This window comes from Trichoplax adhaerens, genomic scaffold (assembly GCF_000150275.1).
Source record: "Trichoplax adhaerens TRIADscaffold_8 genomic scaffold, whole genome shotgun sequence".
NCBI lineage: Eukaryota > Metazoa > Placozoa > Uniplacotomia > Trichoplacea > Trichoplacidae > Trichoplax > Trichoplax adhaerens.
In genome coordinates this window covers 1,353,551-1,377,003 of record NW_002060950.1, presented here as the reverse complement: position 1 = coordinate 1,377,003, position 23,453 = coordinate 1,353,551, and the positions used below count along the sequence as shown (strand labels likewise).

At 29.9% G+C, this 23,453-nt stretch overlaps 3 protein-coding genes across 3 annotated transcripts in view; 2 read left to right on the top strand and 1 right to left on the bottom strand.

Moving 5' to 3' along the window:
* Positions 1 to 208: 208 nt before the first annotated feature.
* On the bottom strand, positions 209 to 1,081 carry TRIADDRAFT_15129 (uncharacterized protein; the record flags this gene model as incomplete). Its single annotated transcript, XM_002114554.1, has 1 exon — positions 209 to 1,081. A coding segment is annotated over one exon (873 nt), but the record flags the coding sequence as incomplete, so codon positions are not given.
* Positions 1,082 to 10,449: 9,368 nt separating this feature from the next.
* TRIADDRAFT_28157 (uncharacterized protein) lies at positions 10,450 to 11,409 on the top strand (the record flags this gene model as incomplete). The annotated part of the gene is made up of 1 exon (XM_002114727.1): positions 10,450 to 11,409. The coding sequence occupies one exon, from the start codon at positions 10,450 to 10,452 to the stop codon at positions 11,407 to 11,409; it is 960 nt and encodes a 319-aa protein (XP_002114763.1).
* Positions 11,410 to 22,529: 11,120 nt separating this feature from the next.
* TRIADDRAFT_58578 (uncharacterized protein) overlaps positions 22,530 to 23,453 on the top strand; it is a gene marked incomplete at both ends in the record, with an annotated part of 2,099 nt that continues 1,175 nt past the window's right edge. Inside the window, one exon of the mRNA XM_002114726.1 lies at positions 22,530 to 22,536. Within this exon, the coding sequence (XP_002114762.1) occupies positions 22,530 to 22,536 (7 nt within the window). The remainder of the gene's footprint in view (positions 22,537 to 23,453) is intronic.

The window sequence follows — 23,453 nt, the reverse complement described above, 5'->3', positions numbered from 1 at the left end:
AAATAACTATCAGCCATTTATTTTCTGTCAAACTTAAGTCTCTTGCTAAAAGCTTAAAATTTAATTGATATTATACATATATTATTTAATAAATTTATTCAATGGTTGTTACTTTTGTCTCTTCAATTTTAATTCGATTACTGTCATTTAGAGGATAGGCGACAATTCGACGACGACTACTCTCCTGATGTATTTTTGTTGCATAGTGGCATAAATAACAACCTAGTCGACGATAAATTTTACGCAACTTAGGATAAATAGCAGCATAAAGAACAGGATTCAGCGAACCATTTAAATTGATCAAGACACCACAGTAAAAGACGACGTAGGGGGAAACATCAACATTACACGGTATTAATATGAAAATAACGATACTATAAGGTAAGATACAAATCATGAAAAGGACGCATATAATAAATAAAACTTTAGTGATTTTAATTTCATTCTTTATCATGATACGCAGTGGTAGATGACGACGTGCTTTCAGTGATGACTGTCTAATATGAATTAGCATTCGATTAGCATTAGCTGATATAAAGGCATAGATACGCCAGTAGCACGCAATTAATAAAATGCATGGAATAACAGAATCAATGATGAATACAAATATAATGTAACTAAAATTATTCTCATCGTGCCAATCAGGTAAACAAGTAAATTCAAAGGGATGATAGGTATAACGGCTCCAGCCAAGCCATGGCATCGAGCAATTGAGGATAGCATAGCACCAAGTTGTTAAAATGATACGACGGACAACTGTAGTGGTAATTTTTCTTGCATATGAGCGAACAATGACTAAGTAACGACATATTGCAGTAGCAGCTAGAGTTGCTGTCATAACAACATGGCCTAAACTGTTAATAAAGCCACTTATATTGCAAAAGAGATGGGTATACGGTTCTGGACCCATTATTAAGCCGATCAATACGAAATTATTGCGACCCATAGCGTTAAGAATGTCTGTTATAGCTAAATTAATAATGAATAAATTGCTGGGAACACGTAGATAGGGATATAGATAAAAGGTGTATAAGACGACGATATTGCCAACGACAGTGCTAGCTGTTAATATAAGATAGATGCTAACGGATAGGGATATTTGGCCACTGGAGATATAGCTACTATCCATATTTGATGTTTCATGTGATGTATGATTTCCGATCATGTCATCCGATGGATACCTGAAAAATGTTAAAATTATTGAAGTCAAGTCTGCTATTGTGTAAACGGTTAAGGATATCAAAACTATGGTAAGTTATGATTTATGATAAAAGTATAAAATGATGTATGCGAGTACACGAAAAAAAAACAGCCTTACATTTTATAATTAAAGTTCTATTTGTGAAAATCGTTCAAGAAAGAAATACGAATAAACAGACCGATAACCTAATGAATGTAAAAACCAGAAGTTATAGAAGATTTGTGAAATCGATGTATAATTATTATAACTTCAATCACATACTATGATAACTTTTTCTCCTAATCTAAAGTGTGAGCGGGTACTAACATTAAAATTCTATCCTCTAACAAAACTATGATAATAAAACTGAACGATAGATTAGACTAAATGATCATAAAGGCGATTAATTTGTTCATTCATTATTAAATGCTAACGTAGTGGAGTCTTATATTGATCTTGTATCATAATTAATATGCCAGTCTGTAGTGCCAAAGAATCAATAAAGCAAAAACCAAATTATCGCAAGATGAAAAAGGATAACTATAACGTTATAACACTAACGTAGGCAAGGATAAAATTATTCCCGCTTAAAGGGTGAGCAAACTCTTTTTTCCTTACCACTACCCATCTATAGTAAGATTGCCATTCACCTTGATACTTAGAACATGTTAAAATAGAAGAAAATGGAGTTGAATTTGCTCAAAATATAAAACTAGTACGCAAGTAGTTAGAATAGGATATATTTGAAGATCTAAAATAAATCATTATTATAAGCATACTCGTCGATGAATTTTGATAATAAGTACATGGTATAGAAAGATCTGGTAATAAGATTTGAAAATCAAGCAGAATAGTCCAAAAGATGCTAGCTTACCACATATACACTTAGGTAAAAGCGTTTCCAAAAAGTGATATATTATAAGATAGGTATAACCAAGATAAGATTAAGACTAAGAATAAAGCTCGATTAACTCTACTACAGAGATTCAAATTTGCCTTGGAAATGAACTCAGAAGTATTTCAGAAATTTTCATAATACATAAAGTCAGTCCTACTTTAAAACCTACTTTAATATACTTTTGGAAAATATTTTATATATTTTGCAATAAATAAGCTGATACTACAATAACCGGATTTGATGTATACCGATTCCGTAAAGATCGGTAAATGATTTCTTATTGTTTTTGTTACGGATATATATGGGCTTCAGCTGTTAATTTTACTTAACAAGATTTACTAAACTAATTAGTGATTTGCTTCTAATCCTTTTGTCTGCCTATATATAAGCATAAGATTTGAAATTATATGTTTATTCTGTAAATTTTGCATACTTTCCTGGTCCGTATTTAGTACTGATTGAACAACTCATCTCTGATTGTCATCAAATTGATTTCACAGTCAGTTCAGGCTAGCTGTGATCCATCAACGCTGTTATCAGGAAACATCATACTTTTCTGGAGGTCTAGGACTAAGTAACGTACAACGGTACAAGAATGAACCGGTAAATGAGAATAAAAAGCTAGTATTATATTGCTAAACTCTAGTTTTCCTTAAGAAATAACACGGCTGCTTTCCTAAATCAGATAATCAAAGTCTTAACTGATGAATTGCGTGTTAAGTTGGAAAGTTGAATGATAGCATCCAAATTGCGATAATAATTTTTTTCCGTTAGCGAATCAATGATTATAATTATAAAAGTTACCGTATTGATTCGGTTCTTGAATTTTTAATGTTATGCTAACATTTAAATCATTGTTGCGTAAATGCATATGCTAACCGAATAGTGCCGTGACAAATTTCTTCTTAAAATTTTTGGCAAGAAGGTATCGTGAATATAAAATGTTTTAGTACAGAACAGGATATTGCAAGCGAAAATAATAAGGAAATCAGTAATTGAAAATTTGAATAATTCTATTATTACGGTGCTTATTTGCTACGTCGGTTCAATTGAGCTGGAATTATCGCTTTGGCGTAGGCGTTGTGATTAAAATAGTTTATTTATCAGAATTAACATTCAGTGGTGCTAAAGGCAAATAATTAATCGATACCTGAATCTTGAAACAATCGTTGAATGCGTAAGCTAATGATACAAGGCAAAGATCTTCATTTTATTCAGTACAACAACTATGAAAAGCTGCAGCTGCTGAATTTGAAGATAGCATGATTTTTATTTCTATTTTATCTATCGGGAAACACTGTACGCGCAGACGTGATAATTAAGCAGACACCTACTCATGATGGTGCTATTAGCAATTGTTGGATAAATTCTCTTGTATTTAAAATCATGATAGTCTATAGCTGAATAGACCCATAGTACAGCAATTATTTGTGTCTAACGATGGCAGTAGTTAGCATAGTCTGCATCTGTCTTCCTAAATTAAAATTAATTTATTAAATAGAATATCGTGACGTTATTTGACGGCAAATTATTTCATTTGTCTAGCTATTGTATCACAATTTGTAAGAAACGACGTCAGGTCACTGTAAAAGCCGATTAGATTGAATTGCCACGAAACTAAATTCTGCAAAGCTATAACTTCCATAATACTGATAAAAGATCAAAATAGGTGGATATAATTGATAAATTGATCTTTACCAGGAAAACAATCTTGTCTTCACCTGAATAAGGTATGACTGAGGAGATATGTACGTATCTTTGCTATGGAAAGTTTATTTTAGTCTTAGAAATTTTGTTTGCTCACTACGTCTTATACAGATATATTTCTAATATTGTTAAGTGCTAGAATAATTAACCTCTCAGTAACGTATTTGATATTTGACCTCTTTATCCTGTATTCTTATCAATATATTTCCACATTTTACCGTATTATTTGTTTGAAAGGATTTACATTACAAGTAAACTTTGGATACTTTAGAACTTTGAATTTAGTGCATTGAGATTTATTTCATATAGCACAGAGTAATTAATACATGTGTGCGTTATACTAGCATAATGCGATTCTGTGGCACAGTAATTTGTATTAATTTGCGCATGTATCTGATATATTATTTCTAATTATGCTTTCCATGCCCATCAAAAAGCATAGAATAATATTTTAGCAGCAGTACTGATATTAATCTTAATAAATTTTACATATGTGCCTGAAATAGGTATGCAATTTGTTAAGAGCATTACATAGCTTAATAAATTCATGAACTAAGTAGATAAAGGAATCTTGTGAGTATTTTCCTGTAAATATGTTTGATATTGTATTCTTAATTATTTTGGCTAGGGATACTTTGGATACGTGCCTAAATTAGCTAAGTAACATGTTTCGAGCATCATACAGCACAATAATCTCATGAATTACGTAGAAAAAGGAATCCGGCGAACATTTTCCTGCAAATATGTTCGATTTGATCATCCTAATTGCATTATCTATGCTTATACAAAGCATAAAACAATATTTTAGTAATATTGGCGATATTTATTCTACATATGTGCTTGAATTAGCTAAGTAACTTGTAGTGCGTATTATAAAGTATAATAAACTTGTAAAATAAGTAAACGAAGGAATCTTGTGATTATTTACGGTAAAACGGTTTGATATGCTATTCCTAATAATCTTTTCCATCCTTAAAGGAAGAGTAAAATAATATTTTAGATATAATGATGACATTAATCCTACCTATTCTATATATATATATATCTGACTTGGCTAAGTAGCTCATGAGCACCATACAGCATAATAAACCTGTAAACTATGCAGATGACGGAATCATACTTTTATCTTCAAATCCAGTCGTTTTGTTTGTTATGGTTGCTGCCATGTTATAGATCTAATTTAAAACACGAAAAAACCCAGTACATAATCATAAGGACTGGATTGTATAAAAATATGATTTAGCATTAAATTTTGCTAGATCTTAAGTTTTATTCTTGGATCAGTAATAGATTTGACGACAGGTGGTAATTTTAAAAGATAGCTTCATTCATTCAGTTATATAGGCTAGTTCTATAAAATGTTTAGGCGCACTTTTCAGGGCACATATTTCTGTGATTTATGATATTAGGGTGTAGAAAAATATGTTCTATGGTAATTCCCGACTACAAACAGCAAGATGACGCCACCAGTCCATTGGAAATTAGGGCGTCAAAGATACTTGATTTAGGCATTAGAAATAGTTGGGTGTATTAGTGGGTAATATAGAGCCGATGGCTGTAGACTCAAATGAGATTATACGGCACCTCTATGTAGCAGAAAGTTCAGCTTGAGATCAAGCAGTGTATAGATTACGTAGTCTAAGTCTGTTACTGTGATATTCAATCATAAAATCAAGTAATAAACTGTTTTTATCTTCTAACTAGCGAGGTGATTTATTGAGTGGGCATTCCATAGTAACGATAGAAATAGTACATATCATATAGAGTTTTAGAATATTCAGCGAATTTCTCCATCTTTGACCTTTCACATAGGTAATTAGAAATTTGTACCGTCAAAGCTATTCATGTTTAATGGTCAACTAAGACTGCCGCATTATGTTAGTACTAGAGTAGTAAGTTGATGCTGCAGCAAATACGTTATTAATTCGATTGTGGTATTCTTATGTAGGTAGTCTACCGAGTAGAATTAATCTGTTCCTGGATGTAGACTTATGTAGATTTTATTGATGTAAAATTTTATATGCACTATACTGTTAGAATCAGAGTTTCTGTAAGGGAATTAAAATCCTTAAACGGCTTATGTAAACAGATTTTAAATTTTGGAATCTGACAACTGTTAGCGATTATGTTGTCTAAATATTGGAAAGAGTAACCTTTCATGGATGAGTTGTAGAATATATACTTGCCGACGTGCGTTTATATACCAGTAAAATACTCTAAATACTGATTACATATATAATATGTATTATGAGAAGACTAATGAGCTCCCGCTAGGGTGAGTACCTAAATCACCTATGTTCAATAGAGAACTTTATTAGCTGTACAGATCATGCAAACCACTCAAGTTTGATCCTTAAAGTAAATTAGATTAATACTGATGACTTGAAGTAAATAAGATCTAGATTGAACTTTATTGTTTGATTAATTATTCACTATTATATCGTAGTCTTGAATGATGGGCTCAGGTTTAGATTTTAGCACTAAAGCATAAATGAAGAATTTATGTGTATCTGTATACCGTACTTTATTTATATTTGACTACACGCTTAATACATTAGGCAATAATGCTTTTTAAAGTTGTTCATTGACTGTTGTATAATATATTTCTTTATCTTAAAATTAGATTAAATAGCTGAATATAGCGAACGGAATTATAGGCATATTTGAAAGGTTTAAATTAACCAAATTTCAAATCAAAATGTTAAATTCTACTAGTTACTAGAAACGAACAGCAGCAAGGCAAGTTATTAATTTTATCCAAATATTTTAGACTCAGATTCATAAAAGAATCAAAATAGGATTTATTTAATAATGTACTGAAATTAGTGCTAACTTGGTAATAGGATTAAGGAACTTTAATATGATCGTATTAGAATTAAAATCTTCGAGACAAAGCAATAACGCTAAAATATTTCAATATCGGATGTTGCTATATTTACCAAAGATATTTAATAAATTATTAACTGGAATACTACAATATTGGATGCAATGCTATAGATATTGAAAACACCTGGCATTATTAATTGCATTAGCTTATGGGGATTCGTCGTTATTAAATTAGGCAGCTATTGAATTTGCGCATCTATAAATAAAAATATTATTTAACTAAGAGTGATTAAAATTCGAAGCACCTTCAAATTGTGATTATTCTCTCGCCAACAATACAGATCGAACGTTCTATTTAGAGTAATACTGTAATACCGAATTTTTACCGGGTGTTTTAGACGAAAATAAATACTAACGCCAATTCCTTTCAACTTATAGGCTTGAAAATATTTGATATCCTACGATTAGATGGCAAACGAAAAGACTAATTTTTAAAGATGGCATACATCGGACGGTAATAATATTTTTTTTAAATTGTAGTTAATAAATTCTTTTCTATAACGAAAGGTTACTAGGATAAAATTAATAGTTGCAATCAATTTAAGAGATCTCAAGGTAATAATATCGCATTTAATTGTTGAAGTAGAATAAATGATAATCTTAGATTAGAACTTTAGATAAATATTGATCGTATTATTTCTATCAATAATCTCCTTTTCTCTGCTGTGTGACCTTCAATCCGTGAGTCTTGTTAGGCTTATTATCAATTGCAAATTTCCGAATGTCTATTATCATGTCACACAGCTTACTCGTAATTAATGCTTTATGGGTCTGCTTTAAATTAGCTTTATGATTCGAGTTTATAAATAAATGTTTCGTCTCATTATAATCAAGTATAGTATACATATTATATGGGAGTTCAAGAACTAAATGTAATCCCATTAAGAATGTAATTATATTTCTGTAATCACAAATAGTTACACGGCTTCTACTTCTCTCCATAATATCTTTTAACTATTGGTGCATTGCACTAAGGTTGCTGTCCTTAGATATCGTTAGCCATTCCATCTTCTTATATCTAATTCATACTAAATCAAGATTTCTTAAAAATAAATATTAAGATAAAGCAAATTTTGTTTTCGAGCTGTAGTAGAATCAATAATAATTTTATAGAGCATATCTAAGGGACTTTAATTATAATCAGTACAAGATGTTTAACTGCAGTAAGCATGTTCTTTGAGATAAAATATATATTTTGACATTTATTCCTATTGAATGCATCTGCTAATAGTAGCGAAATATTTATGCCCATGTGTACGATTTTATAATAAATTGCATAAATAAATATTATTTACTGAACAATCATTATGGTTCCCAAAGTGTTGCTGAAACTTCAATATTTTCGAAAGAATTAATTTTATCGCTAATGATAATAGAAATTTTTATTGATTTTGAGTTAATGTGCAGCTGCATGGTGCATAAATGGTAATTAAATGATACATAAAGATGAAAAATTCTGCCTACATTAGGGTGAGTACTTAATCAGTCGCTTCGTAGATATTGATTGATGTTAGCTTTTAATTTGTCTTTGCATAGAATGATACAATAATCATTTTCACTTATTTTATAGGTAAAGTAGCAATATTATAAGATTCTATTATTTAGCATTTGAAAACGTTGGCTGTCGACAAAGTTGATAGGCATGCTTTTTCTAAATAACTAGCTGAGATAGCAATAGAATCAACGGAAATGACTATGATCCTACAGTTAAGAAAAATTGTATTGCGAAGTAAAAGATTTGAAGTAGACATTATTTAATTTTCGACAGCATTATAGCCATATTATGTATTCCGCTTTAATATGTTATACGCCAATTCCAAGAGTATCCTTTCTAACAAGAAATGTCACTTATAGATTCAAGTAGAAAAGCATTTAATCGTATCTATCTCGAGGACTTAAGTTTTTCGATACGTAGATCTCAATAATTATACTATATGAGTATCTTTTCAGTGTTTCTAAATTGAAGTGTAACTTGAAAGCTTCTAAATGATGTATAAAGTCTAAACTGCAGAGCGCCATTTCTGATATCATTTTATAGCTACCGGTAAAAGGCCGGCCGTGTACGGTATATTTAAGCAAAATCTTTTTAAATTGATGAACCTAAAGCATATGTAACGACATTGAAAATAATAGTTTCAGCTCGACTTCGACAATTAATTATTGTCAGATAGCGGTTACTAATAGTGTAACTTCTGAAGTTAAAAATTGATGCCGCATGGTAACACTACAAATTGGCGAAGGAAAAATGGCTATTTGCTTCTACTAATGCTAGATGATATGCTAAATGCTACGTTAATATTAATATCTGAGTTTGCGAATTAAAGATTAGTAAAGCGATTATCTTGATAGTCTGCAATATTTCAGGTGTCTACGGCTATGGTATTTCGATTGATGCTACCTTGGATATAATACTATTTTAGAGAAATTAGTACCGTTTAAGTTACGTTCCTCCATGGCACCTTACATGCTGAAGTCATCCAACATGTGAAAGTTCGCCAAATTTACAGCATGTAATAGAAAAAAAGCAAAAGCAAACATATTTTTTAGTGGAGGATTTAGTCTAATAATTAATATTACTGTGCTCATGCTCTGTGTGAGCAAATACTCTTATTTTTTGCCATCATAGTATCGTAAAAATAGAATAGTTTATCTTAAATATAAACATGTCAACATTTTTATCTTTGCTCAAACGAGTTTCGCTAAAATATATAATTGGATGGCAAAGATTGAAGCCAAACTAATATTTAAACATTTAAAATATTTTAGTGAGTAAATGTGTTTATTGAATTTTCTGTAAACTATAAATGCCATAGTTTAAATCGTTACAGCTTTGTTTGCAAGCTCACTAATGATAAACTATTTTCTTATTTTATAACCCACAATTGCAATATAATAATTAATTTATCAAATAAATATTAAGAGTAGAAATGATATTGATCTTTGTTTTAATAGGAAAATTCGCCCTGATTGAACTCATTGTATATTGCACATTGCAAGGTAGTGGCATTTAACCATAATAATTCTATGCCAGAACAGTCGATATTTGATTTTGTTTATTATTAAATAGAGTAAATTCGTTAGCTTGAGATTGCACTACATAGTATTTAATTGCGCATACGGTTATTGTTTTCCTCGAAATCCTGCAACATCCTGTTTGCTTATTCATCTTATAGTCAAGAATTAAGGTATCTATGCAAAATATGGATAAATTTTTATTTGTTAAGTGCGTAGGTAGCTTAGGATATAAACTCAAATGATTTATTCAGGTTCTTAAATATCTGAACTGATCTCGTGCAGCGGTCATATCGATCATCGCATCGAACTTATGTGCAAGATTATCGAATTTAAATGTAAAATGCTTTATTTAGCCTAAATATGATAGATCGAATAGTTTAAAGTAAATGGAAATCTAACCTAGTGGCTTATCGAAAAAAGCCAGCTATAATTACTAGTTTAAAATAATAACCGCCAAAGAAGCTTCCCGTAAGAGTCAGGACTATTGTCATTGTTAAATAATTATATTGACTATATGCATTCACTCAGCAAAATACCATGACCATTTCATCAGTAGCTTGAACTAGGATTGCTAGCATTGAAGAATTCTTCGTGACAATTACAGTTTTAGATATTTTTTCTTTAATTAATGGTTGAGGTAAAAGACCTACACTAATAATTTAAACGTTTTATCACCATCATATGTGTTAGTATAATCAACCGATACTAACCAGATTATCTAATAGCCAATTTCTAAATTCTCCAGTCAAATTGATCAATAACCATGGCTGATGATCATGCTATAGTCAATAATTCTAACTTACCTCTAGGAAATGCTATTATCAGATCAAGTGTATACTGCCTTTTATTCATTACTGGCTTTTTCGGTAACCTTATCTTTTTAGTAATCTTTGCAAAGTGTCCGTATATGCGCATACCGATTAATTATTTTTTAGTTAATCTGGCCATCGTTGATATTACCGCTACTATCTTTCGTGAACTTGCATTAATTATTGGTTATTTCAACTGTCAGTGGTTATACAATTACCACACTTGTAACTTATTCGGTTTTATGAGAAATATATGTTGTGCTGTTACTATTTTTACACTTTTGGCTATTAGTGTTTGCCGATATTTAGTGATTTGCCAGCATAAAGGGAGAAGAATGACTCGACATGCAGTTTTATGTATTATTGCTTTCGTCTGGTTTTATACCATTTTAGTATGTTTATGTCCGATATTTGGTTGGAATCGATATATTTATCATCAAAATCAGTATGTATGCTCAATAGATTGGAGCTATCAACCTTCTTATATTAGGTATATTATTATTGTCGACGTCTTTTTACCCACGATCATCACCATAATTTGCTATACATTTATTTACATTGTAGTGCATCGACATTCTAGAAGAATACAAGATATTCTACGAATGTCGGGTAGTTTGTCATCCGCCCAATACAATCGAATTGCAAGAGAGAAGAAAGTAACGAAAATTATGTTTGCTGTGTACATAAATTTCTTGATATGCTATCTGCCATTTTCTATAATAACAGCAATACTGATACCGAGTGGAATAAAACCGCCAGCGGAATTATTCTTCGTTGGGACATTTATGATTGATTTAAACAGTTCAATTAATCCTATGCTATATCCCTTCATTTATCGACGCTGTAAAGAAGCTTATTGTGAAGTCTTATGCTGCCATCGATCTCAAACATCGCCAACATCAAATTGTTATTAAAGTACTAGTGCAGTTGCTACAGATAATTCAAATAGTTGCGTTTTCATTACATGCCTTTTTAGATTTGCAATATCTCTTAATAGCTAATGGAATTTTTACGCGATGGTTATAAAAAGTTCTTAACATTGTTGTTGCTAACATTTATTGTTTAACTCATTATTTTGATTGCCAATCAAAAGTAAGACATTGATAGTCGATTTTAGCAATTAGAATTTAATGTTAAATCTAATTTAATTTTGGCATATTGTGTATCAGAATAGAGTTTTGAAAATTATTCGAATTTTTAAACCAAGAAATCAAATTCTGTTTGCAGGATAGTTATTTTCACTATTCTATGGGTAAATATAGATTTGAAAAACTTTACTTTAAAGAGGAACAAAATATCGATAATTTCAAGAATAACTGATAAACTGCTACGCTATACACAGGGTTTTATGATGTAATTGCTTCTGGAAAATATCCTTAACACTGTTATTGTTTGATATTAGCACGGTACATCATAAAAGTTTTTGGGTATTCTAGGATTTTAAAGCAAATAATATTCCTTCAGAAGCTCTTAAAATTTAATTAATGTTCCTGAAGGTTCAATTGTATTTATTAGAATAAAAATACGGTTATAATTATGATAAATACGAGTAAATTCCATTCGCAATAATGACTGCAATAAAAAAGAAACTTAATTTCCAGTAATTTACCAATTTCTCCGACTTTCTTTATTTAGAGAAAGAAATCTATAATTTCTCTGATACATGCCTTATCGGTGTGAGAGTAAATTAAAGATAAGGCAGTAAAGTAAAGGTTCTTTTATGAAATTAAGTTCATTATTTGTAGCCATTTACGATAACACTTAATAATTTTTAATAAGCAGTTCGCTGTGCTATTAGCACCTTAGGTATAATTGGAAATTTATAGAGTCAGGACTATTCCTTGCAGCAGATATTTACTATGTTCAGAAACATATTTTTTCGATTTCGGTACCCATAAACGGTAATAACTTACTAATAGATCCATTGCTCTAATTTCCTTTATACTTACTAGACATAAGAGGATTCAAAGTACGGTATTATGGTTAATACACATGCTACTCTATAAAGATGATATCAAACACACACATAATGTAGCAAATTTTTTATCCTTTTAATTATCTAGACATACTATAGAAATAAGGACCTAATGTCAGTATTGTTATGAAGACACCGATCGTATCCGCAAGCACCGATCTAAAGCAATTAGCCCGCGCTATTTTGCTTGTTAACAATTTTGATTAATTCGATTTTTATCGGCTACAAATAATGAAAGCCAGAGTCCTGAGCATTAAATAACTGCTTCTTGAAGAGTAAATAATTTAAGTTACAACCTTAGCCATTGAATAAATTGCACAGACTACAGCTAATTAGGCAAGGAAATGAAACAGCAATATGAAATAATTTACATTGCTTAGCGAAGATTAATTCCATTAAATGATGTCAACCGTTTGCTGTAAGGAATGATGACTTTGATGTTACTTAATAGTAGAATTCAAGAGTTCGTAATTTGTAGCAGATTCATGAGTAAAAATCTTATTTTGCGCACCAAGTACCAACATGATTCCTTGCTCATGCAATATCTCCAATACATTTCATGGAAGATGGTCCTTTTAAAATGGGCAGTAAAATTTTAGTACGTGAACAAAATTTTCTCAGCCATAGCTAAACTTCCTACTGACAAGCAGTTAGTAGTTTTTGATATTATATTATTTGATATTTATCTCGTAGATAATTTATTGTATCTTTCTTCTCATGTATTCCTTGGAGAAACTGTCTCCATATTATATCTATTAGTAATTGCGAGTATTTTATAAGCTAAAATTTTAGAAGTTTAATTTCATTGCAAGCAATAACCTCGGTTGGATTAAATCTCCACCTGCTGCAAATATTGCATTATAGTATAGAATATACGCGTATGCCTAACTTGATTCCCCATACATGAATGCTATAACTGATAATATTAAGAAAATTTCGCTAATTTTGAATATTATTTTCTCCAAATGCTTATACAAACAATATAAATAATAAAGAAAGCTATAATAACTACCTTCAAACTGCACAACATTTAAAATCAAAATCGATTTGGGAACCAGTTTGATGCTAGATTTAGAATCGATCTGAGATACAAGAAGCATAACAAGATCTGGTAGATAAAAACTTTATGCTAGAGCAATTCAACAGTTCTAAGGACACTCCATATCCGCACCGAAGGCCTAGAGTGTCATGATACAAATCACCAACGAATACCTTTCGATTTTAAATTTAAAGATAATGTTTTTAGTGAATTATAAATAGATATGTATGATCGTATATATAATTAAAGATAAACTAGTCACTATTTTGCTTGTGGGCTGTTGTGTACTAAGTTACACAATTTAATGAATAGAAAGCACTGAACGTTAGATTTATACTATTTTCCATTAAATGTGTACTTCACTAATCAATCCAATATAAAAACCGTATACTGATATAATGGACAAACTAACTTATCGATTACATTTCTGTCAGCACTGATATGTACCTAAACTTAGTAATGTTAATATTGTACTACTCAATAAAAATAAGAAATATATGTTATCTCCCGTAATATTTTTTCGGTCACAATTTTTAAATTCATTGAATAAAAATATGGTAAACATTCATTTTTACTGAAGTGCTAAAATACCTCAGATTTATATCCTCCGTAGACGCCTAGCAGCCATAGCAGCTATCAACAATAGCATCAAAACATACAGTAAACGTAGATATAAACTAATCATAGTACTACAGGATATTGATAAGGGTCTAACATTACATTGATAATAAGATATTGAATTAAACACGTAGAATATTTTCTAAATTATAAAAAATCACGTAGTTGCCTCTTTCATTCCTAATTCTACTATCGCAGTTATTACAGGTTCAGTATTAGATGATATCTGCAGATTATATAGAACTCTTATCATTGCATTTGTTAATAATCTTTAATTGTATGTGAGTGACGAATACAACAACAGTTAACAAGGTTCTCAACAAAAATATTGACATAAAAAATAAATTGTTTTGGTAATTTTCGAATGCTTTTGCCTTAGTCATTTTTATGATTTTACCATCATAAAACTAAGTAAGTAATCATGGATTGATCGCTGATAGAACACAATAAACACAGAAGTGTTTAAGCGATCAATATTAGCGCATAATTTTATTTTATCACATGCTCATTATTTATTTGAGTGTCCATACTGAAGATGTTTTGCATATTGTATGTTGTCTTGAAGTAACGTGCTTCATTTTTGTATGGTGCTGGCTGTTTTGGTTATTATGTACTGTGTAGTCACCGACTTTGCATGCAACTAACGGTAAAAAATAATACGGAATTGCTAACTACATTCTAGAGCTATATTAGAAGTTCAACACTAAACAATATTAATTTTGATACATTCTTTAAAGATATAAAAAAATCTATTTATTAAAGTATCGCGTCACTTCCCTTAACTCATGTAAGTTATATGTTTTTGTAGCTTGAACTTTTATACTACGATATTACTGTTTCTGCTATGTAAACTGTAGTAGAGACTTATTAATGCAATTTTAGGTAGTTAAACTAAGCAAATTACAAAATTATCATAACTATTGTATTACATTGGAATAGTAGCCAATATTAATAACTCATAGAAAAATAATTAATCCTGAAAGTTCTTCTCACGATACAGTCCAGATGCAATTCTTTCTGATTTTAGCAACATTGGAGTTTTTAATTTTAAATATGGTATTCGTTATAAATGAGTCAAAACTGAATTAATTAGATAATGCTCGCAAATTGGTAGCAAATTTAAAGACAGCAATCGTAGATGTGATTGATAAAATAATTTATTGCTTAATTGAAACTTTGAATTGAATTTCCAAAGTAATTATTTGTGAGAGTAGTCTAATAAATCTGTTCAAAATCGATATTTCAAAGTAACGGGCGTATCTAAAGCGCGCATTTTAAAGCATTTTATTTATCATCATCACAAGGAATAAAATTTAAAATCACCTACTCAGATAGTTTGCACGCAATTTCAATGGCTTATGTCACATATCCATGATTTCTCACAAGAATAGCGTTGAAGTTAAGCATTGAACTGATAATTTAAATTAAAGTTTCCGAGAATGAAGAAGATATTGCTATTTCTAGCTTAATTTATTTATATATCGAAGTCAAATCATACAAACAATTTACTTTTGTAATTTTAATTCTATACTACCATATTTCCTGTAGAAGATTTTCGCATGATGATACTTGTACGCATCGTCTCATACAAATCAAGATTGGCGGGCGTAAAGAAAGTTGAGGTATTTCTATATGTCTGTGAAATAGGTAATTCTCTATCTATTTTCTTTACCACTTATGCCATCATAGTGATATCTATTTTTTATTCGGTAATGGATAGTTTCGGCATAGTCAAGGTATATCAAGGAAATAATTTATGTGATAACAATTGAATGTACCTAGTAAATTGTTCTGGTATAGCACAGATTGTGAATTGCATATAAATATACACGGATAAACAAATGTTCAGAATTTTATTATTTATAGATTCTCAAGTATAATGAGGACGAAGCGGTAATAGGTGTGGAAAGCCAACATGAAATTTCTCACATAGTTAATCACTGTTTTAGGAATATCGATATTTGATCAATTGTAACTATTTTAGGAATCATCGTAACTTTGAAAGTACTAACGGCTATAAAAGACTATGAAAGGTTAAACAAAATCTTCGCCACTGTTCTGATTACTTAAAAAATCTTACTAAAACATTTAAAGTCTACATAAAAATCAAATAATTATGACCATGAATTAAAAATCTTAACATTCTAGGCTAATAACCCTTAATTTTGTATATTAAGCAATAAATATAAGGATAGCAGAAAATTGCTGGTAAATTCATTTGGTTTCGAAATTATATTCGTCGTACAGATAACAACCATATTTAGGACCCTGTTTTCCATTAAATGTTATAAATAATATAACTACTACGAACTGACAGAGAAATTGCTTCCACAAATTAAAATAATTGTGATAATGCGAATCATTGTAAAGAATTATTAGTAAAATTTAGTGAATTGAACATTCTTACATGATGATTAAAATTAAAATATTCGTAGTAGGAATCACTGTGCTTGTAATTTGGTAAAGTATAAATAAAAGCAATTTTATGAATAAACTGTGAATGAACGTTCTACAGTCTGGCTATCTACAGTAGAATTAATCAATAAATGTCTATCAATATTATTATTTTACTTTGGTCTGCGAATAAAATTTATTCCGTTAGAAAGTTCAGATGAAGCATTCATGTTATCACTTATGACGTCTTCGTAACGGATTATAAGCACAGCAGATTGTTCAATAAAATTACTTCTTTAGTTCCATAATGTAGAAAACAACTAGTTCTTTTGAAGAGTTGCGAGATAGTAGTGTCCAAGAACTGAAAAAACTCTGAGATTTGTTCACGCGGCCCTTGTTACAAAACTGATTTACAACAATAATATGCCTTATTGCCATACAATATTTTGATATTTATATTTGAGCTATTTATTAACAGTGAATAAAGATAGAATCATGCCTACTGTATATTATGATGAAATCTCTTTTATGTGATAGAAATATTTGAAAAATATGATTCTCACTGCACAACATTTTTATTTGAAATAGAAAGAAATGCACATTATGGCGTATAATTTTACAAAAATGTCAAAGTCTGCGTGTGAATTTTTGTGGCAAGAAATATTCTACCTCGAACAGGCCCTGAGAATATTTCTATTATAATTACGCATTATCATAGACGGCCCCGTATCTTATGGCAAAAACTGCATAATTAAACAATCAAAGTTTTACATGGCTAAAGAATAGCTTAAAGATATTATAGAGATGCACCTCGTATTTGATTGTAAGAATAGCTATATTTGATATAGTTTGGTTACTAAGAATAGATATCATGGTGAAGCTAATATAAGTTGATTAACCACTACGATATTAGAAATTGTTGATGACCAATATTAGATTGTTGACTAATTATGGTACAAGATTTATGTGACTAGAAACACTGTAATTGTGAAGATGCCCAACTCCGAAAGGAGCTGGACGTTAATAGAAGATTAGTAATATTTTAAGTAGAATGATTTAGATTGTAGAAGATAATGATGCTCTATTTTGGTGGTTAATATTTACATAGGGAGATAACTAATAGTGACTTTCACTAAGAATTACGGTAGTTATCATTTCGTTGCAGTAAATTATGCTGTACTGTAATAAGAGTTCTTATACGGTAACTAATGTTAATTAATTATAGTGTTACATCGTGCAACGCTTGTGGTGAATATCCTGCAGATGATACTATGAATAATTCTGTGTATGGACATACTATAAGCTAATTATCTAGAATCGTTCCGTATATGTCTAAGATTATAAATAATTTTTGTATTAGTTTAGCTATCCTATATGAATTAAATTACATGAACTGTTATGACTCATATATGATAGCTGCTGCCGAAGGGTATTTAAGCTCGGCAGATACTTGAATGAAAGAGGAGTTCTATACTTTTTTACCGTAGAAGCAAAGCCATCTAAATTCTTGTGAAACAATTAAGGGATACTGAATCCTGGAGACTATATTAATTTAGAGATTTGTTTTACGTTATCTTTATCACGAAGCTGGTTTGTGATTGGCCGCTATTATGAGATATTTTTATTACAGATATGACAGTATTTTGCATGTAATCTCACTTTATTAATCAACTTAATGGCAAAGTTACTGAAGCAGTCAACTGCAGTGTTACTAAAGTTAGTAAAATATTAAATATTACATAAAACTTTCTTATGCAATCGTTCAGAATTTACATCCCAAAACTGAAATATGCTGCTAGATTGATAATAAAAGTCGGGCTATTTCTATGCAGTAAAGATTTCATTTATAAACTACATTTGTCGGAGAGAATGGTTATTTTTATTTAGCATTAATCAAAGTGATTCCAAATGCCAGAACAGATGCTTCGATTGTAGAGACGATCAATACATTGCTGTGTAAAGCAATAAATAAAATCGGATTGCATCTTATAAGTCGTATTTTCACTCCTAATTAGTTGCATATTGTATTATTATGAAATAGTACTAGCTCACTTGTAGTAGCTATGTAAAGTCGAATGCAATGAAACATTGTTTATCCAGAATTTTTCACCGTACTAGATCATTACGATCAAATAAATTAATTTTAGCACAGCACGAGCTTATTTGGACTGCAGAGCTGTAGAAAACTGAATTGAACGGAGAGTGATCTAGACAATTCCAGATACACTAATTTTAATATAAAATTTATTTTCCGAATAGTCAGAATTTACTTCCAAAATTGAAATATACGGCTAAATTGATGAAGACAGGGAAATTCTTTGCACTATAGAATTCATTTAGAAACTGTATTTGTTGAAGAGAATCATTATTTTTATGAAGCATTAATCAAAATATCCATCGAAATAAGACTATTATTTATTCTAGAATTTTTCATTCACATTAATTAAATCAATATAGCATATTATTGCATTATTTGCTTTTGTGGCAAACATAACCAAGGTAATTGTTAAATTATCATTATTCTTAACAAATAAATTTCCTGAATCTTTTTATAACAATGTGGAATATTATAATTGCGGTACTTTCTAAAAATATTTTGGAATTGTAGTAATTATATCTACCTCCAAAAATGGCTCCAACAACTTTATACATTGCGATAATATCTCCATAAAACATACTACCCTTAATCAATAGTATAGTAAATGACCTTGATCAATACTTACCTTTTAACTAAAGCTTTAAAATCAGCATTTGTACTTTTACTTTTTAGGTAATGACAATAGAAATGTTAAATTGTTTCACATCGTGCAGAATCTTTCCAAATGCATCATTTAATGTTCTCCATTATCACTTTAACCACTATGTAACGAATAAATGATTCAATTACAAGAAATTTTAATATTCTAAGGAGATACATCCTTAAAAGTATAGGCTAAAAGAGTGAATTAGTAAAATAACATAATAAACTTAGATGGTTCACTGGTGACCACATTTCTAATCTATTGACGCTAAGAATGCACAAAACTAAAGTTATTCAAGAGTCAGAATAAATTGAACTTGGCGTCATGAATTTATTACAGATTATAAAATTCTATCAAGCCATTGTTAGGGAAAAGCTTGTATGCTCATCCTTTTAATGCGCTAAATTTGACGTCAACGAAGATGTTCATCTATTCAAACCATAGGCATATTTCAATTTTAAAACTAGCTTTCATAAGTCATTTTGAATATCCAGTTTCGTTAATTTTAATATACTGAATCGAAGTACCGTTAATATTCATAAGGCTTACGTTAATTAAAGAAGATTTCTATCATCACTCAACAGCATTCTTTTGCACTGAATCAGTTACAGTTAGTTTTAAAATTTATAACTGAATACAACCTAAAATAGGCAATTGACTAATTTCTTAGATAGGCTACTGTTTGCCATCAAAATTATGAATAAAAAATATATAAAGGCTTATAAAAGTTAAGAATTTTTAGAGAGAAATATCTGCAGGATATAATATATCTTCATGAGCAAGTGATTCAATCCTTTTATATTCTAGAGGAATTGTCATTCCAAAATCTGCTGGTCGATCTGTGATATTTATCTGTTCATATTGCGAGATTAGTAATAAAATGGCAACTTTGATTTTGTCAGGCATTCGTTGCTGAGATGGTGTTAGATTACCTTCAATCATTTCATAATTTCATATCTAGTACAATTACCTAATTAATCGGCTAGATCAGAGTTGAATCGAATACCAAAAATTTTTATCGGAAATATAACGTCATCAATTATTGCTATTATGAAAGTTTTGATGGTAATGTGAATATGTTAATATGAAAAGCTAAAGACTAATTATAACTAGATTATTACTTTTCTTAATAATAATATCTATATATAACTAAATGGGACCTTGTGAACGGTTATTTCTCGAGAAAAATAAAACAAATATGAAAATTCTCTTACGTCGTCGTATGTCTAATAATAATTAGGTTACTAACTGTGAATATGCTACTTTATTTATGAGGTACTTTAAACATCGTTGATGTTCCCAAGTTTAGTGTGTATTTCACAGATTTGCTCTAATAATTAATAGAATATGAAATCCTGTTGGAAGTTCTGTTAATTCAAATTTTATGTTAGTCTTAGCTAATTAACTCATATACACTAATGCTATGCTCTAACGATAAATTAACCTTTCCATCTATTTATCTATAGCGATAAAACTGCAGCTCTTCAGATTATGCTAGATTATCAGTTGACTTATTGAATGAACGTTCTCTAATGTTGGGTTTGTATAATCAACAAATATCAGTTTGGAAGTATACTGCAATAATCAATTCATCCAATAATTGATGTAGTACTACGTACAGGAATATTATTTCTTCCCAGACTTTTACTTTTGTATTATTATGATGATGAAAGATCATCTTTGCATATTATCTCTAATCTTGTTTAGGCTTATTTCTTCCAAGACATCAGGCATCGTAAATTCCCCATATAACGTTTCAATGTGATCTGATTTTGGACGATTTGTCGTATTTTTAATTTGATATTTTGCAGATTTCGTAATTTGTTGATGCAAAGGATAAAGAATTAACGAAAAGATAACGTTATTGTCTGTCAATTATGGAAAGGAAATATATCGTAAAGTATTTTTGAATATTAACGTCAAATGTGAGGTTTTTATCTTGTCAAACAGAGTAGTGATCTGTCTACTTTCATCTTTAGAAAGTACGCAGTCTTTCATTTGTTAATATAATTTACTCTTAGGATCTATTTATTATTACAATATTAACATTTAATTCCTATTAGTATTTTACCTTTTTATTCAATATATTATTATCTAATAAATAGATAAAATACTGTCTACTAGAATCACTAATTTAGCGCCAATTATAAAAAGTCAATCATTGTCTTCGTCATAGGCTTAATCAAAAGTTTTATTTCACTCACAATGTGACATCTGCTCCCTCTCACAATCAAATACTGTTTGATTTACAAAGCATTAGCTTTCTTTTGTAGAAGAATTTTCGACCAGTATTTCTCCTTTCTGTCTTTTAAAGCATAAATTTAAACTATTTTTTTATTCGAAGCAATAATAACAGGAAAAGATTTAATCAACAATTTTACCTTAATTGCAAATTTAAAGTCTACTGCAAGTAAGACCAAATAAAATATCAATATTTCTTCTCATTTTGAATTGTGTCTCCCGAGTATAGCGTTAAAATCTTTTCTAATTTAATATTTCATTTTAATTTTATTGCAATATTGTATAATGGTAAGATTATACATAAGTATAATTATATAATCACGTTCAAATTATGATTAATTTATAGAGTTTGCATACGCTAAAAAAATGATGAAAAGAAATTACGTTCCTATTCCGTTGTAGTATAATGCTTGACTTTTTATCTTAGCCGATTGTAATAACATTTTTAAGCCAAAAATGATAGCTTACTGGATCATATGCACTACATTAAACTATTATTATGAGATCTTAGCGTAAAAATTGCCAGATTTGTTCCGTAGGAATTTTAATGTTATTACATTTTCAGCAGTATTTGATTAACGTACTGCTAGTATCAATTTAATGCTATAGATTAGCATTCACTAGTTAGTAGTATTACTAAAATATGATAATAAAATTTCTGATTTTAAATTTGTTCTCATTATTCTTTAAAATGTAGCATAGACAAATTCCAGCTAAATAATGTAGCAAAGATCAGCAGCTTAAGAAATTATATATTTTTGGATGGTACAACTGTAGACGTTTATTCTAGTTCCTAGGTTAAGTTTCCTTACCAGATAGGAATGAAATGGAGCAATTTATAGAAAACGACTATACTGTAAACTTAAAAATCCACAAATTAATATTCTCTACATCTAATAAAGCTACAACGTATCTGGTTATAGATATATTTTTTATTTTGATTAAATTTGTCTAGAAATTTAAAATTTTATCGGAGTAGAACTCAAAATAGATATATATGTTTGAACTATATTATCTTCAGAGAAAATGTCAGGTAATGGCCCGCTGTGATATATACCAATGTCACAAACCAACTTCGTGACAAGTATAACGTAAAACAAATCTCTAAATTACTATAGTCTCCGGGATTCAGTATCCCTACTTACAAGAATTTAGACGCCTTTGATTCTACGTTAAAACAACTATACAATTGAGAACTGCTTTATTCAACTATCTGACGGGTTTATATACCCTTCTACAGCAGCTAACATTCACAAGTCATCTTATAATAACACTTGGGTGAGAACATCTACTAACTAGTTTTTCACAGTCGGACTACAATATGTCCATTCACAGAATCATTTCAGCACATATTACAGCACAGCAATAAATTTACTGTAACACATTTATAATTAGAGTAATTCCTATTGTAAGTAACTAGTTGTAATATAATATCACTATACTATATTAACCAAATTTAGATAGCTATTTCTTCACTGTAGTTCGTACCGTGACAACCAATCACGAAATTCCAAATTTTAGAAAAATAAGGGCTTTATTGAATCTTATACAAAGATTAACTACACAGCTCTACTCTAGCCGAATACTACTACTAAAGACTTCTACAACGAACTAACAGAATAATCTAAAGTTGCATGCTTTTATACTTTTCGTAGCATTCGCAGCTACAATCCGCATGGCAACCTTTTACCTTATTTTACACATAGTTAAATTATTCTTAGTAAGACTATTCTACTGCGGACCATCATTAATCTAATATGGATACGACTACAGTACTTACGTAGACATTATTCACACCAGCCAAAGTACAATGAATTAACCATATCCTAATATATGATTTACAGTTCTATTTTTACCTATAGCCATATTAGTAACTCAACAGCTTACTGTATATAGTCATCTGTACTCTAGCATAGAGTCTCTACCACTACAGTCTATAGTTACAGCTAC